General features: G+C 44.9%; 1 protein-coding gene across 3 annotated transcripts in view; it reads right to left on the bottom strand.

The window, feature by feature from the left end:
• Positions 1 to 18911, bottom strand: part of LOC147449060 (vacuolar protein sorting-associated protein 60.2-like) — a 53306-nt gene that overhangs the window by 21790 nt on the left and 12605 nt on the right. For all 3 annotated transcript variants that reach the window (XM_086521565.1, XM_086521563.1, XM_086521564.1), the window contains exon 3: positions 72 to 203. In XM_086521565.1, the coding sequence (XP_086377691.1) occupies positions 72 to 140 (69 nt within the window). In that variant the 5' untranslated portion in view covers positions 141 to 203. The remainder of the gene's footprint in view (positions 1 to 71; positions 204 to 18911) is intronic.

Genomic DNA, 18911 nt, shown 5'->3' with positions numbered 1-18911 from the left:
GTGTGTGTGTGAATGAGAGAGAGAGAGAGAGAGAGAGAGAGAGAGAGAGAGAGAGAGAGAGAGAGATTTACTCGCTCAGAAGCCTCCTCCACAGTTGGCGGGGGCACCTTTTCCTTCTTCACTCCGAACACTCGTTTCATTGCAACTCTTAATGATACCAAATCCTGAGTTCAAACGCCTCACAGCAAATGTTTGTTTTGTACCTTCAGAACAAAATGTCCGATCAAAATATATAGAATAATTACATCCATACAATTGAAAGGAACCATTATTAAGCAAACGATAAGGGCTTAACTATTGTTAATACCTTAACGTGTAGTAAAGGGACATGAGATCTAGGGAAAGTTACTAAAATACCCCTGAAATTTGTGGCAATTCCCCTAATACCCCTCGGTTTTCTAAAATTCCCCAAATTTCTTTGCACCAACGTTTGGATGGATTGCTTCAGTTTTGACATACCTAATTCCTTCTAATGATAGAGGTCCCATCTTAAAGTGTCTTAGATGCACACACGAGCTCACAAATAGTGGAATTTGAGTCTACAAATAATGAGCCATTTTATCGTGAGAGCCCACATTACCATTTAAAATCCTAGTTCTATCACCTTCTATCAAGGGAGAACCAACCTTCTTGCGAAGATTTGCAAAAAGAAATGTGTTTATAGTGATTTTGTGATATTGACGGGGGGTATTTTGGGAATGTTTGGCTAAGTTTGCTAAATATATGAGGAATATTTTGTGAATTTCATAATTTCAGGAGTATTTCCAAAATTTAACAAATTTCAGGAGCATTTTAGTAAATTTTCCTTACATCTTAGAAGACATAGGTCAAAACATCAAATATACAACTAAGACTAATGGTTTCAAAACAATGAAGAGAGCAATAACACTAAAAGGGATCGGAAGAACCCATGTGTGTTGCAGAAGGGATCGGATCCTCCGTAGAAGAAGAATCTTTATGAGCTCTAATACGATTGTTTCAGGCTTGGACACTCCAAGCGAATTGCAAAACCACTGAACTTGACTAGGGAGAGAGAATTGACACGGCACGGCGGAGTTCCGCGCCCAGACATACTGGCCCCAAAGACTAGGGGCTCATTGTGGCTGTAGTGGGTAGATTTAAAGTTTTCCTCTCTTCTACCTCAACCTAGCCTCGTCACATGCCGAAGTTCTCCAACACGATGGAGAGGAGTGATGATTCTAACATGAATTTGGTCCGTGATAAAGAAGTACAACCTGAGGTTGCGATTGGCGATGGTGGTGACCAACCCGGCAACGAGCAGTGGGGAGATTGGTCCCAGTTCTACTCCAACGTAGGTGATCAAAGGTGATCAACCAATCAAGATACCTACCCTCTCTATCTTTCCCTCGGATAGGTAATTGAGTGGCAAGAACTAAGCCATTTGGAAAGCGACCATGATGGCGGTCTTCGACTCTTACGAGCTTGCAGGCCAGCAACTTCCAAAAGCCAAAGGACCTTGTAGGAGCAAAGCTATGGCAGCGTGTCAATGCTCGAATTCGGTCTTTCATAATCCTCAACAATACACCATAGTCATCAGTCACATCCAATTGATGAAGGACGCGAAGTTGATTTGGGATTGCCTTTCTTCAAAATATGATCGAGTTTCTCCAATGAAGCGCATAGTCCTCATTGTGCAGTTGAGGACCTTGGATGCGAAGAACTCATCCATGAGGCAGGAGCTTCAACAAGAGATACTTCTTATGGGAAAGCTTATCACTTCAAAGGACATGACCATCCATCTTTTGGCCCAATTACCTCCTCGGTATACCAATTTCTATCCTTCGCTAATTACTATCCTTCGCTAATTACTAGTGGCCAACTGAATAATATTTCTTGGGACGAGATTGTTCCAATATTGTTGGACCGGGAGGAGCATTTCAATACGAGGAAGAAGTGAGGCTCTGAAGCCCTGATTGGTTCTTCCAAGAACAACTACAATAAGCAAAAGGGTAAAAAGAAAAGCAATAACAACAAAGAAAAGAAGAGTGATGCTGAAAAGGAAGCCTTGAAGGCGGAATGGCATTGTAATCATTGTTGGGACAAGGGCCATTATTGGCAGAAGTGTCCAAAGCGAGTTGTAGATCTTCGACTTCTTCGGCGACATTGGTGCAGTCACCAGCCCTTGTTCAATTGGAGATTCTACTCTCACAGGACTCTCCACGGACATCAGAGGGTGCGTCGACTCTTGCGGTTCCGGATGGTCGTAATTGGATTTTGGATAGTGGTGCCTCACTGCACATGACACCTTTAAAGGATCTTTTGTCAAACATGCAACAACATTGTGGTGCCTTTTTTATTGGCGACAAATCTGAAATTCCTATTCACAGCGAGGGATCTATGGAGTTGATTTCCGACGGAAGGGGGTATGCATACCTCCAAGGTACTTTATGCTCCAAAGCTAGGATTTCATCTTATGTCTGTGCACCAGATGTGCAAGCTTGGCATGGAGGTGATTTTTATAGAGGATGCGGTATCTATTCAGGCTCATGAATTCGGTAAGGAGGTCAGAGGGGGCTCGGTGGAGAACCGACTCTACAGGCTCCATGCTCTTTCTTCAACAATGGGGATACCTACAAGTGATCTTTGGCATTACATATTTGGTCATTTCAACAATGATGCTCTTCGGCTTGCTTTTCGTGAGCAGATGCTTACAAGCTTACCAGATGTTGGGAGTAAGCATGGGTGTCACGTGACACATCCAACCCTATGTGTCCGTGGACAAGCTACAACGCGACAAGGGTTCCGTCAGTCCAGTCAGTCTAGATTAGCAAGTGTTCTGGCACTTTTTGTGAGTCTGATCACAGACCGTGCATGACCAGTCACTTAGTGTAGATGCATATCCTTTGGTTGCACACAGCATGATCATAAGCATTCCCATCAGAATCCTTCAGGAGAATTTTCCAATGCATTTAGCCTATTTTTCCTATTTTTGACATTTTTCACTTATTATTTTTAAGTGACTTCCCAACAAAAGTAGGTAGGGCAATTTTGCTAAGTTAATATATAAGCAACCCAAAGCTAGCACTCTTGGGCAGATGAGCAAGGAGCACAACAGGCCCTCAAGCAGCAAGTACCCCTTCTCTCTCAGCAAGACCTCTCCAAGTTTCTTGGCGAGCCCGGAACCCCCCTAAGCCTAGCGTTTTTGGCTTCATCATCGCCATCAACCATAGCCCGGCGTTTGCAGATTTGCTTCATCGCCAACCTCCCCATGACCTTGGCGTTTTCAGCCCAGCCAACATCGCCAACAGTCCCAGCCAGCCAGCGTTTTTGCTAACGCTACACAAGGACATCAGCATTTTTTATTTTCAGCCAATTCTACAGCAGATAGTTAGCGTTTTCAGCATGCATGGATAGCAGCAGATTCAACCCTAGAGAACTGCAGAAGATCCCATTTTCAGCCTTCAAAATCGCAGCCAAAACAGTCATTTTCAGCCACCCAAAACAGTCCCAGATTTTCAGCCATAGCGTTTTTATGGACAGCAAATAGAAGACCGCAGATTTCAGCCCTAAAGTCGTCGTCATCATCACCGTCGTCGTCACCGACATAGTCCCAGGTTGCATCAGTCCATTGCATCGTCATTGTACCACTTTGTGTAATCATAAGTAGACCACTCTCGTCGGCGAGAGTGGGGCCTTCGAAGGAGGGTTTTACAACGTCTCTGGTGTCGTATCTCTCTATCTCTCAGTCTCATTCACTTCCACACACAGTGTCCATTCACTTTGTTGTGATCATAGCACTTTCCATTAAGAACGGAAGGCTCTACCTTCCATAAGAACTAATAGGAACCCTTGAGCACAGTTCGGAGCACTCATCTTGAGCAAAACGCAAACAATCATTCCGCTGCACCTAACATTGGTATCAAAGCTTTGGCAGTGTTCTGTATCACTCAAGGAAAGAACCACAAGATATTTTTTTTTGCTTGTTGAGGTCTCACGAACCCAAGTTCGCTTGGGCATGTCGATTCCTGATCGTGTTTGTTGAAGAGTGACAGGAATCCCAGGAAAGAAGGGCTTGTCCAACCTCCCCTTGTGTCTCTTTTCACTCATTGAGAGCGGACCGTGCACTTAGCGGCCTGCCAATCGACGTGAGGTGGGAAAAAGCAACCTTGGTGTGAGCGCAATGCCGCCAAGGGATGCGCCCGCGGAAAAGAGTAGAACTCTGGTGAAGAGAATATCCTTCTCAAACACGATTTGCAAGCGAAAGAAAACCTCCAGAACCTCAAGAACCTCAAGAATCCAAGAACCCAAGACCCTCAAGAACCCAAGTTCCTCGTGGACTTAAGGACCAAAGATCATAGTGCATGGTCGTCACCCGAAGCGGAATGGATACTTCGCATACAGGTGATGAGCATGAGAGAGGCGACGAAGAATTTTCCCCACCAGGAGATTTTTTCGACCCTCCCCCTTCGCCATCTACGCCACCAAGTGTACCAAACCCTATGGAGGCAATGGTCAAGCAGATGATGGCCATGATGGACAAACAAGAAGCAAATCGCCTTGCTAAGGACCACAAGCAAGAAGCAAATCGCCTTGCTTTAGAACGCGAGCGCGACGCACGCAAAGAAAGAAAACAACAAAGAAAGGCAGAAGAGGCAGCACGAAGCGCAGCCTTGGAGGTCGAGCGAGAGGCTCACAAGAACTACGCACTCAAGAATTGATTCGACAAGTACTTGCCTCGAAGTCCGCCCCACCAAAAGATCATGGGAGTTCCTCAAGTGGTGCAAGCCACGATGCGGATTCCAACCATCCAGTCACAGAGAAGTTGACTTTCAGTAAGTATGACGGTAAGATGGATGCTACAGTTATTCATTCTTGGTTGCATCAATTTAATGCTTATTTTGCGACAACTAAGAAGAACGGGAATAGCAAAGTTTTGACGGCAGCTATGTACCTTGCCGATGATGCCATTAATTGGTACCACGCATGGCAAGAGGCACAATTAGCCGCGCACCTAGAGGAAGCCGACGAATTCACTCCCCTTTCCTTCAATTGGGCAGATTTCCAAGACAAGCTCAAGGCGCGGTTTATGCCACCTCAATACCTCGCACGATTGAAGGACGATTGGCGCGCTCTCAAGCAAAATGGTATCCCGGTTATGTCTTTCTCTAATCGTGTTTTGCAGCTAGGTACCCAATCACATAAATCGGATGATGAGTGCAAAGAGGCTTTTCTCTTTGGATTGGACGAGTATATCAAGTACGATGTCGAGGTGCTCGATCCAATCGATCTCAACAAGGCGGTAGCGATTGCTCTCGCACAGGAGATGAAGCACAACAAGGGAAAGCCTAAGGAGAACAAGACTTCCACAAGTACCTTGCAGACTTCTCAGAACCCTTAGAACGGTAAGAACAGTAAGAATGGTAAGAATGGTAACTCTTCTAACTAATCTTCCAACAATCTCTCGGAAAAGAATTCGTCCAATGAATCTAAGGGTAAGGCTAACACAATCGCTAAACCTAAGCTTACTCCAGATGAAAAGGTAGCACAAGGAATTGTAGGAGGATACATCACGTCGGAAGAGCAAAGCACTTATTCTAAGGAAGGTCGTTGTTTTCATTGTCACATGAAGGGTCACATAAAAAGAACATGTCTTAAGCTTGAATCGAATGACTCTAAAGAATCCACAGTACCCACTTCCTCTGTCAATGCAATTAATGATAACACGAGTATGTCCCAAGTTTCTCAGGACCCTCCCGTTGATGATTCTCTCATTAAATGTTATGGTCGTACATCGGGGCAGCGTTTTGTCATATTGTTTGACCCAGGTAGTATACATGATGTGATCAGTCCCTCTCTTGTTGAGACCGGGGAGAAACCGGAAAGATTCCAAATCTTGCTCAATGATGAGTTGAGCTAGTCCTTTCTCAAAAGAGAACTTAAAAATTAAATTAAGTAATAATTCAATAATCCAATACTTACCTTACCGGTTCATGTCTTTCCTCTAGTACCTCGAGGATATCCTTCACCTTTCATTAAAGTTACGAGCCATGTAAGAACTCGTCATTCGCGTCTTTCCAACAAATTGGAAGTTTCCTCATCCGAGAATCTGTTAACTCAATTCCACCTTCTGAATCCCGAGAAGAATAATCGTCCTAGAAATCAATCTAGGTATCTGTCCTTGCGCATAATCCTGCATTGTTAGTCCATAGGGTATTAAACCTCTTGTGTCCTCCCATATAGGAATGCCCAAATCATAAGAGTATTAATCTCGATGTCTTCCTTCACAAACAAAGTTTGCGATCATCTAAAAGAAGGTTCTGGTTTCGGGCCGTCGCTCAACGTAGGCGAACGGTTCCAATCCGAAGATTCCTTGTGCACGACGGCACTTCCTACCAATCTTTTCCTCCTGCAAGTTATTACCACCAGTAGTGCTTTCCCGACGCCCATTAGAGTCTGTTCCTTTCAGAATCATCAAAAATGATTCACTTTGCGAGCATCAATAACGCCTTGCAAAATCTCAGGCAGATAGGATTCTAGCCATAGCATTTTCTGAACGTACGTTCAAACCCGGTTCACAATAGAGCGATCTCTCTTTGATTCTCAGGGATGTTCTCCCATATGTAATTCTTACCATTTTGAAACGGTTGGCGAACTATATTCTTACGAACATACTAGTTCGAATTTATTCCAGCAGCGTGTAAATGCTACTTGACCTGCTCATGGAGAAACATATACTGCAACCAAAAGTTGCTACTGTAATGGTAAAAGCACATAGCATACTCAATGATCAACGACCATCAGAAACCCTCTTCTCCGTAGAGAAACTCAAATTCCTTCTACCAAACACATCTCAAATAGAGATTCTCGTGTCGGAATATCCTTGCGCGCAAAAAGGCGTTGAAGAGAGTATAGCAAACTCCCGTCGAGATCCTAAAAAGAAAGTTGGTTCATCTCATTCTGCTCAACAGAAAAAAATTCGATTGGTAAATGACCTACCTTAGCATAGGTCTGCATCTTCGTGTGTGATCCATGTACCCAAAGGTGTACATAATTCTTAAGTTGTGTTAGAGTTTTCGTGAACCTTGGGCAATTACCTTCCCTTCATAAGATCCTTAGAGCAAAGACGCTCAACCTGACGATCCCTTGGCTCGATCTTAGAGCAAAACCCGCTCATCAAATAAGCTAGGATTTCAATCCTTGAATTCCTCGAGTACAGGCCATAGTCGTCACTTGTTCCTTCCCTCGTAAAGAGAGTATTCCTTCACTTGTGCGAAAAGCACTACCATATCTTCCCTTACCGGGTAGGGGGTGTGGGCTTAAAGAATACTCAACCTTCATGAAAGCTTTTCTTTGCTTGAAAGCTCAAAATGGTTCCTTCATAATTTCCTACCCACAATAGCAGGTAATTTGTTGGAAAACTACCAGATACCAGATCAATCATGGACCTTCCGGATGGTTAAGCAAAGCAGTTCATCATATAAAACAATGTTCTGACTCAACCTTACTCTCATAAGCACTCAAGAGTGATTGTCTTGGTTAGACACGTGCATATCTCGTGGATAAAAGCAATACGCAGTTGATGAGTTCCTCAAAGATTTAACTTCGATCAAAGACCTGCCCTCTAAATTAGTTTGAACTTTGAGGGTCTTCTATTCAAAATCTCAGGAGTTAGATTGAATTCCCTTACTCCAAACTTTCTTCGGATAGCAATGTATCCTTCGAGGAGAGGTAACAAAAATTCGTTGTTTCTGTGTTCAATGGTTCTTGTTCCACTGCGGGGATTGTATTCTATGTGCACTAAGGTGTACACTTTCAGCTTTTATTGTTGACTCCACCATCTACTGCAAAGTATCTTGCAGATTCGTTTACAAAATTCGGGCAAAAAGTCCTTCGTTAAATTTCTTCATCTTTTTTTCCTCAAAGAGGATCACTACCTTGGCAAGAATGAACCACTACTTGCTTTGATTCACTCGTGTTCCTATTGGGCAAACCGATCCCAATCATCTTTGATGCCTTCCTCAAAGCGTAGAGGAAAAAAAATTTGTCGGAAAATTCAGCCTTGAATTGAATCCCAAGTCTTGTTGTTAATTCCTTGAATAGCTTTGGTATACCACCAAGTACTTGCAATCCCCTTGAGGTGTTTGGTCACAATACCTCACCTTCGACGCTTTTTTTCAAAAATTGCCGTTTGCAAAGGCAACTTCAAACTTGTCGAATGAAAGCGGTAGCTTTCGAGGCATCCGTCAAAAGTATCAAACTTGACCGGAGTGTTCTGAGATCTAGAGACCTTCTTCATATCCTTCCCGGAATGACGGGATTTCTTGGCTATAGTTCTGGATTGATGTTCATGGATATTTTCTAGATTCTGAAGGATCTTGAGCATTCCACTCCTTGGATTCTCTAGGCTCTTGAGTATCATGCTCGTCGCCTTCTCAGGGAATCCCAAGTCTTGTGTCGACTTCTTGCAGAGAGAAAAATTTTCCCAACTCTGCGAGCTTTTTCCTGCAGGGCTTAGGGTTCCGCCTGCTTGCTTCTCTCTTGGCTTGTCATGGCTTCTTCCCGTATCTTCCCAGAGTCGTCCCCCACTACAGAGAAAGAGAGAAGACCATGCTCTGATACCACTATCACAAACGGGAGCGCATAACAATATAAAATATACTCAGATAAATAGAATTTATCACTTAATACTGAAGCCAAAGGATATAGAGAGAAATAAATAGAGAGAGAGAAAAGATCGACACAGTACTGGGGACCAGAAGATAGGCTGGTCCCCCCCCTTAAAGAGAATTCTTTATAAGTGAGAATCTTTTTTTTTACAAGCACAAGAACCAGAGAAAACCCCTCCGTTCTAAATCTCTGATTCGATGGTCGTTCCTTCCCGTAAGGGAAATCCAAGAGACGAGCTCTCAATCCTTGTTCCGTCTGTACTCGGAGTTGAGACTCCGCAGACAATTTCCGAATTCCGTTTCCAGAATTCCCAAGCGTAGGGCGAAGCCTTCTCGCTTCTCCTTCGCGATGAAGTACCTGCAAACACACACACAAACACGCGACAACAATTCGTATGGCGAATCCACAATAGATACATGTCGCTCTTTCACGGGAAAAGCGACTTCCGTGCTTCGTAGTCTCGCGATCTCTTGCGTTATCTAGCGGCAGAGTCTTCTCTTGCTAACGTTGGTAACCCTCTTTTCAGTGAGGGCATGTGGTGCTTTTATAGCTCCTTGGCCATGGCACGAATAGATGCTTGCGTAGAGATCGCAGCCGTTTTTTTTTTTTTTTTTTCGCTGCTCTACCCGAAATAGGGAGAGAGAATTCGTTGGCTGGTTTTGTTGCTTTATTTTCTAAGTGGCTACCCACTTATTAAGTGGGCGGCCAGCATATTTTAAAATTGGTCTGAACCTGCCCAAAAACTCAATAAAACCTTATAAGTTAAAAACAATGCCTTTCACAACACTTCCCAGGCGTCCCTGGATGCAACCACATGCACGAATGCAATGCAAACATAGATTCCTCGCGGGACAGCGTCTGCTCTTTCCGGAAAACTCTTTAAAATATTCCGCTTTTTAAGAAAAGCTTCTCAGAACCCATCTTTATTCTTGTGCTTGCGTCTTTACGCGTATTCCTCTTTTCCAGTTCGGATTTCCTCTCGACTATGGATATCCCCTTTCCGATGCACCCGTCACCCACCTTGTGACGCATCAGGAATACCCATCACCTAGTCCTTTCCTACCGAACTTACAGTACAATCCCCTTCACGATGCTCTATGTCACCCATCCTATGACGCATCAGAGATGTCCGTTCCTGGATGGTCGGATACTTCTTCTCGATGCTCCCTGTCACCTATCCGATGTGACACATCAAAAGTACCCATTCCTGGTGGCCTTACAGATATTCCCGTTCACAGTGCTCCCGTCATTACTTTGAATGACACACTAGGAATACTCTGTACTCGGATGTCTCCAGTGAGAAAAACCCTCTCACTTAAAATTCCAATAATTCATTTAGAATTATTTTTCCTGTTTTTCCAAGCGAGAAAACCCTCTCACTTATAAATCCAATAATTCATTTAGAATTATTTTTATGTCAGATAAAGCCAATTTAGCAACACCAAGTCTGTTACAGTGGTATCAGAGCTCAATCGATTTTCCTTCTACTGAGAATACGATCCCTTCTATGGTGATACACATGGATTCAGTTAACGAATCCCGCAAGGAAAAAACTGTTGCACCTGACCATTCAAGTTCGGGTGAAAAACCGGAAGATTCAAACGAATGACGACCACCTTCTGTAGACTCGAAAGGAGAGAACGGGCCACCTCCGCCCACAGAGTATGAGCGAATGGAGATGCAATGTCAACAGTAGGTTGATGCCTGTGCTCAGCAGATGCTCCAGCTTCAAAAGATCCTCAATATGTGAAACTTTGATTGACAAAATGCATTCGCGATGGCGTACGGCCATCAATTTACCTCTCAATTCAGCTTTGAAGAAAACACCCACTCCGAGGGTGTTTTCGGAGGATGAACTTGATGAAGCAGTAGAAAGGCAAGTTAGTCGACTCCTGAAGACCAAGAAGTAGCCGAGGAGACAGAGTCGAGCAGCAGACTACCTTGGCTACTTGGGTCGGAAATCTACTTTTGCAAATGCACGCAAGACAAAGAAGCGTGTACGCTTCGAGGGTGTTTCCAGTTCATCCTCATCCTCTTCTAATAGTTCAGATAGTTCTTCCATCTCTGACTCTAGTGATGAGGACCGAAAGAGAAGGAAAAGGAGAAAGACACAAAGGCACGGCAAGAACAAGAAGGCAAAGAAGAGAAGATCCTACCGAAGATCTTGAAAGTATTCAGACTATTCGGATGAGGACTCATCCTCTTCTAAGAGTTCGGACTCCGATGAGCAGACATTTTATTCTAAGAGGAAGCATTTCTACCGAGCCAACCAAAATGATTTCCTCGAGGACAAGGACAAGAAGACGAAAGATTTTAAGGAGGGTGGATAAGCCCTAAAGTTTGATACTTTTTCAGGTTTTCAAGATACCCATAAGGCCCTCGCTTTCATCCAACAGTTCGACATAGCTTACTCTGAAGGACGCTATTCAAAGCACTCCAAGGTCAGGAGGGCAACATCTTATCTGAAGGGAAACGCACATACATGGTGGTCTACCCTAGTGTTACGAAGAGAAGCGCCGACAAAGTCACTACACTTCAAGCGGCTTTTTATCTCTTCTTGGCTCACGCGGGAGTACGAATGTGACGTGATCACGCTTGGAATCATCTTCGGATGACCAAGGAAGATACTTTAGACATTGAATGCCAGAGATTTCGGAATCTCTTCTTTCGAAAAGATCACCTTTAGGCAGCAGATTGAGCAATTTGCTATGGTCTACCTAAAGAGATACGGGATTACTGTTTGCTGCAAAAGTCTTGAGTCCATACAACAACTAATGGGACATGCCAAGCAAGGGTTTGCAATGCACGCGAGTACTCTTAAGTATCCCATTGATCAACTCTTGACAGCTAGGACCGGACAAAACTCGAACAACAATAACAAAAGAAGAGGAAATTTTCAGAAAAAGAGAAATCCACGCCCTCAATTGTCAGCCGAAAAGCGAGTTGAGTATTTTAAGGAGGGGAAGTGTTTTGGATGTGGAGAACACATGCATGTGTCGGCCCGGTGCCCACACAAGGCACCCAGAGGAAAATCTAAAGAAAAGATAGAGTTCCAAAGCAACCAAAGAGCGTGGAAGAAAAGGAAAGACAGAAGCAGGAGTGGTACCAGACTGTGTGGAGACCGACCCTAATCTGATGGACAAAAGTATTGAACTTTGCAGAGCATGGATCAAAGTGCGAGACCAGGAAGCCCTTATTTTCTTCGATGGAGGAGCCAAGACCAACTTCATTTGAATTGAATTGGCGGCTCGACTTGGAGTTACGGTCGAGGAAATGGGACCACTAGCCGAGACCGTTCTAGCGGCACCCAGACGGGATGTTACCTTTACACATGTCATTGGCAAACCACGATTGCATTGTCAGGGGTATTTAGGGCACGAGGACTCTTACATCATGCCTTTGGAAGGATGTGACGTCCTCCTAGGAATCCCTTGGTTCCACAAGAACAACGTCATGGCCCATTATAGGGCAAGAAAAGCCATCTTGAAGAATGAGAAGAGCAAAGAGATTGTACTTAATGTAAAACTTAAGGGCGAGTTCATCCCACTCGTATCAGCTTTAGCCGTTTCCAAATTAATGAAATCAAGCTTTTTTGTTTACTCAATCTTCTTGAAAGAATTGAATGGCAATCAAAGGTCAAATATGTCAAACCTCGAAAAGAAACAACACGATTTTTTGCAAGCTCGGGCTGATTGTTTCTCTGAAGGCTTACCAAGCGCGTTACCTCCCTCACGTCGTGAAGATCACACGTGACTTGATTCCCCAATACACCACCGAACCAGCCACCTTATCGAGTTAGCGAAGCCCAAAATGAAGAAATAATGAACCACCAGGTAAAGGAACTTCTTGAGAAGGGTCTCATCCACCCTAGTACTTCACCATTATGTTCGCCAATGTCTCTGAGCACGGAACTACACAGGGTCATGTCGCTCTCTCTCAGTTGTGATTAAATGTATTAAGTTGTTTTCAGTTTCTCTCACCTATTAGGGTGTCCAAGTCTGTTACAATGGTACCAAAGCTCAATCGATTTTCCTCCGAAGGAGAATCCGATCCTAGCTATCACGACACACATGGATTAAGTTAACGAATCCTACAAGGAGTAAACTGTTGCACCTGACCAGTCAGGTTCAGGTGAAAACACGAAAGATTCAAACGGACGACAACCACTTTTTGTCGACCCGGAAGGAGAGAGTGGGCCACCTCCGCCCACGGAGTATGAATGAATGGAGATGCAGCGTCAACAACACGTTGGTCAGCCTGTGCTAAGCTGATGCTCCAGTTTTCAAAAGATCCTCAGTATGCGAAACTTTGACCAAGCACCCGATCGACGAAATGCATTCACATGGCGTATAGCCATCAATTTACCTCTCAATTCAACTTTGAAGAAAACACACACTCCGAGGATGTATTCGGAGGATGAACTTGATGAAGCAGTAGAAAGGCAAGTCAGTCGAAGAGGTAGCCGAGGAAGAGTCGAGCAGAAGACTACCCTGGCTACTTGGGTCGGAAATCTACTTTTGCAAATGGACGAAAGACAAAGAAACGAGTACGCTTCGAGGGTGTTTCCAGTTCATCCTCATCCTCTTCTAATAGTTCAAATAGTTCTTCCTCCTTTGACTCTAGTGATGTAGACAAAAATAGCAGGAAAAGGAGAAAGACTCAGAGGCACAGCAAGAACAAGAAGAAGGCAAAGAAGAGCGGATCCTACCGAAGATCTCGAAAGTATTTAGATTGTTTGGATGAGGACTCATCCTCTTCTAAGAGTTCGGACTCCGATGAGTAGACATTTTATTCTAAGAGGAAGCATTTGTCACGAGACGCGCACCACGTGCCAACGGAAAAGAACAAACTAAAGAGACTTTTAGCACTTCAAACCACTGACTGTAAGAGATGCACGACACATGAGACGGGGAGTGCGTGATTCCACCCCAAGAGAGCACCGGCCCCAAACCTTGGTGCACCTTTCGGTATTTCTTTATATTGCTTGATCTCAGTAAAATGCCGGTACTTACGCTCTGCACCTTCACCTGGAAGAGTGCCAGAGAATGAGCCCTCTGCACATATTTAAAGGCCCTTTCCCTTGAAAAGTAGTTACATGAAAAGTAGTCAAACTCAAAATCATCTGGCCCCAAAAGCTGCCAGCGCGTTTGGCGGAACTCCGTACAGGTACCACGTCAACACAACCAGCGCAATTTGCGGGAATCCGTACCGATCTGCCACGTCAACATGTCAATGCAAAAGCCAGAAATCGGTACAGGTCTATCACGTCAACAGCCTCTACGCGTGTGTGTGGGCTTGCTTTTTTTTAATGCCTTTATGTAACTTGGGCCCCATCGGACGGGGTCCCATAAGTTGGTGGGAACTCTTCTTTAAAAATAGGCAACTCGGCAAGACTTTGTAAGTCAGTAAACTTCTTCTGCTGTTTCTACTTCTTCACTTAGGGTTTAGGCTTCTCGGCTGGGATCTGTAGGTTGGCTCCGTTCTTCAGTGGCTTGACACATCAGCAATTTGTGACATCCCCCCTTCATGAACGACAATAATCACCGCGATTACAACATATCTGCAAAACAACTCAAGTTAGCTCAAAAATTTACGAGGGACAATCAGTTTGTCATTCCAAATCAGAGCTCTTGATTTCCTAGGTCGTTGGCTTCCCAGAAGAATCTCATCCAATAAGGAGTCTCATTCCAGATTGGAGCTCTTGATATCCTGGGTCGTTGATTTCCCATAAGTATCTCATTTAATAAAGAGTCTTATTCCAGATCGGAACTCTTGCTATCCAGGATCGTTTGCTTCCCAGAAGTATTTCATCCAAAAAGGAACATTCAGTGGTTGGCACATCATAATGCAACACAAATGCTCACATATGCATGTTACAAGACACAACGAACAGCGCCGTTGAGCACTCTCCCGAGACAGACGGTCAGCGGTATAAAGCGTTGTTCCGAGGTTCAGACACTACCAAAACAGCATTTCTCACTACTCCACCCGGGAGTAAATTACCAATCAAAGGAACGAGTATTTAAAACCAGAGTCAAACAGTTCAAATCGGCACCAAGACGAGTTTAAAACAGATACCATCCATTTCAAACAATACTTCCTCAAACAGAGTTCAAAAGTATCCAACTACAAAACTACTCCAAAATTTATTCACATTTTTGTTCAAACAGTCGAACTTTGAAAACGACTGGCTTGTCCTTTTGCATCAGGGTAATGGCTCGGTTCCGAATGTAGAGAATCGCATCATTCTTGTCGTGCCAAGGCATGCCCAAGAGAACGTCGCAATTGCCCAACTTCATAATGTGGAAATCTACTTTTCCATGATAATCTTGGATAGTCACTGGAAGAGCACCAATGAGCGGTACCACTTTCTGAGTTTGCCCCATGGCTAGCTCGGCTTCTACTTCTCCACTCTCTACATCATAATCAAAGTGCATTTGCTTCAAGAATTATGGATGGATGAAGTTCTTTGTAGCTCTGGGGTCAAAGAAAATAAGGGCTTTCAAGACGTTGACTTTGCCATATACTTGACATAATTAATTTGTACTTTCGAAGCGTATGCCATAGATATCACAGACTAGTCCAATAGCGGGTCTAGCTCTCTTAGCTAGAGGTGGCCTTGAGGATCGTTCTGTCGTGGGAGAAGAAGGTTTCTCTAAAGACGTTGAGGCTCGCTCAAGACATGTAGTGAATGCATGCCCTGTTTGAAAACATTCGAAGCATCGGGCTTCTTGTAAAAGGGTTTCTCGTTGACGCTGTGTCAAACGAGGTCTTTGAGGTTGGGTTTCACAAGACTCCAGAGAATTTGTTCGTTGTTGCTGAGAGGTTTGGTTGTTGGCTAGAGTTGGTTTTGTGGAAAACTCCAACTTTTCCTTCATCAATTTGTAGCCGACCGCGGCATAGTCCATAAGTTCTTGCATGGTTGAGACTTGCTTGGATAGACAATATTCCTGCAATGGTGATGATACTCCAATGGAGTATCGCTCACATTGGTCCTCCAAGGAAATGAACTTAAAGAAGGACACCGAAAGGTAGACGTCGAGAAACCTTTGGCTATAGTCGTCCACGGTCTCTGTGGCAAGCATTTTCAAGTTTCCCCATTCTACCAAGATCCGGACTTCAAAAGAGAGAAGTCATATAATTGTGTGCAAGTATTGTCTTGAAAGCTTTCCAGGTCCTTGGAGCATGCGATTGCGTCGAGATGGAACTCCACCACTGCATGGCATTATCTCTAAGAAATCCCGTTGCTCGAGAAATCTTGGATTCTTTTGTATAGTTTCCCAAAGCATAGATGTGTTAGATTTACACCACTCTACTGCTTCACAGGTCTAGGGTATACATGTACGGCTAGTGTGCCTCCGGGTTGGCCACCCTTTGCATACGCATATAAACTGCATTGTCCAGCCGCCCACTTCTGGGCTGGCTGTCCACCTTGTCCAGGCGCCCTCATATTTCATTTATTTCTTTTTGGGTCGAGGGGGATTTTTCCAGGCATTGCCCTACCTCCCCTTAGTCACCTATTTATAGGGCCAGGGAGGTACCCACTTCCATCATCTGTTGTACTAAGGGTCTTCTGCTCATGGTAGTCATGGGGGGCTGATCTCCCCCTCTTCACCATATCTTGCGTTTGTGGTCTACTGTCTCTCTCTCTCCTCTCGCATGCTTCCACACACGCGCACTCTCACATGGTATCAAAGCTCAGGCAGCACATGGTATCAAAGCTCAGGCAGCACATGGTATCAGCAGCTTCAGGCTCTCCATGGTCCGGACGCTTCTTCCGTATCAGGTACTCCCAAGATCAAAACAGACAACGTTTCTGCAAGTGGAGCGATGATCTGCCAGCGTTTTTGCATCAACCAGGCCAGTGATGGAGTTTGGAGCACTTTTATCGCGAGAACTCAATTTCCACCTGCGTTTTTGCAAGCAACCATCAAATCTGTTGTTTCTGTTGCTAGCGCTACATTTCTGGGACAAATTCTTCGCCAGAACACCCCTCCCTCTACCTGCGTTTTCGGCCAGATCTTGCGTTTTTGGCAATCAGCAGTGTTTTCAGCAGAGGGGCAGCGCTCAACTTGGCCCACATGGATCTTGCTTTCCCACACGGCTTCGCATCCGGTGCCTTGCCGTCAATATTCCTCTACATCTGCTACAGATATCAGCCATTTCATACCTGCTGGTTTTTCTCTGTTTTCAGCACTCCGACGGCTGTGCACACAAAGATAAACCCTTCCTACACCCTCTGCACCATTCCGATCCCTGCCGGGAGCGTACGAGCATGCTGAAAATCACTGGACAGCAGCGTTTTCATCACGTCGCAGTTGCGTTTTTGGGTGGACAGCAACCTCTTGGCTTGTGTTTTTCACAGAGGATGAAGTTACCTCCTACCAGGGCACTATCCGGTGGTGGTCCGTGCCGCAGTGCAGTCTCTCAGTGACTGTAGCTATCACTCGGCGGTTGCGCACTCCAGAGGGGGTGGTGAATTGTGGTTTGCTATGGACACACCTATGCACTCATCAGAGGAGTTCACACAAGATATAGCCATATGGGATTCCGACATTCCAAGAAAAGACACCACCATCTCGGGTGGAAAGACACTTACCACTTGACCTCGACACGTCATCACTTGCTTACACAGGCGCATCTACATGGACTTAGGAGAGGATCTTGGATCCCTTCTTGGACAGGTTCATTGCTTGGATCTACAGACTGGAGTGGGCCTTCAGTGCTTTGGACTCTCTTGGAGAGTTTGCCTGCGAGATGCGGGAGATCAGGCATCATCATGGGACTACATTCGGAGTCACCCGGGGCTTCGCTTGGATGGTAATGCAGTTGCTCTTCTACACACCTGATCATTTGGATTGCTACCTTAGAGTTCTTTACACTCACCCTCGGTAACCTTACAACAGACTTATCCCCCAACTAGGGCATTAGGCCACTCCCAGCTCATTTATATTGAGAGCCACACCGAGATGCGGTTTAATGGCGTTGTTGGCGTGGATTTTGTTTTGATTGACACCGGAGGAATGGAGGCAGGAGATACAGGCAAGACGGCGTAAACAGATTGGTTTGGCCTTTCCTCTTCTCAGAGGATCTTCACAGTGCAGAGTGTTGAGTCTAGCTTTCCCCTCATCTTGGATTACCCTACCTACTGATGGGACACCATCCGATGGTGGTCCGTGCGGTCTATCGATGACTGCTGCAGCTTACGGAAGCTTATACAGTGCAGACTGTTCAGTTTGGCTTTCCTTGATTCGGAGGACGTTTACGGTGCAGGTTGCTACATCTTGCCTTCCTGGAGTTTTTTCACAGCTTAGCCACCTCCCCACACTGGGTGCGTTTTCTGTCCTAGCAGTTTCCCGCATCAACAGTACCCGATTCCCCTTGGCGTTTCCAATCCCTGCATCATCGCCATACTCAGCACCCTGGCGTTTTTCTCCCATGATCGCCAGCCCCCCTGATTGTCATCAGATTTTACTAACGCTAGCAAGGGCCAGTAGCGTTTTTGGTTTTCAGCCAACCCTCAGCAGAAGCAGATCAGCGTTTTGTTTTTCAGCCAATGCCGCATCAGAACAATAGCGTTTCAGCCCTATGGAACAGCAGTAGAATCAGCCCAAGTTGGTTGCAGAAGAACCCCCATTTTCAGCCATAGAAAACGCAGCCAAAACAGTCATTTTCAGCCACCAAAACAGTCCTGAAATTCAGCAGTTAGAAAACCACAGATTTCAGCCCTAAAGTCGTCATCGTCATCACCGTCGTCATCATCGGCATAGTCCTAAGTAGCATCAGTCCATTGCATCACCATTGTACCAGATTGTGCAATCATAAGTAGACCACTCTCACCGACGAGAGTGGGGCCTTCGGAGGAGGGTTTTACGTCGTCTCAAATGTCGTATCTCTCTTCTCTCTCTAACTCTCAATCTCATACATATGCATGCACAGTGTCCATTCACTTTGTTTGTGATCATAGCATTCTCTCATTAAGAACGGAAGGCTCTCCCTTCCATAAGAACAAAAGGAACCTGGAGCACAGTTCGGAGCACTCATCTTGAGCAAAGCGCAAACATTCATTCCGCTGCACCTTACATTGGTATCAGAGCTTTGACAGTGTTTTGTATCACTCAAGGAAAGAACCACAAGAACCACAAGAATTTTTTTTTGCTTGTTGAGGTCGCACGAACCCAAGTTCGCTTGGGCATGTCGATTCCTAATCGTGTTTTGTTGAAGAGTGACAAGAATCCCAAGAAAGAAGGGCTTGTCCAGCCTCCCCTTCTGTCTCTTTTCAC

This window comes from Adiantum capillus-veneris, chromosome 10, assembly GCF_014529385.1.
Source record: "Adiantum capillus-veneris isolate H3 chromosome 10, ASM1452938v2, whole genome shotgun sequence".
Classification (NCBI taxonomy): Eukaryota; Viridiplantae; Streptophyta; class Polypodiopsida; order Polypodiales; family Pteridaceae; genus Adiantum; species Adiantum capillus-veneris.
This window is presented reverse-complemented; position numbering and strand designations above follow the sequence as displayed.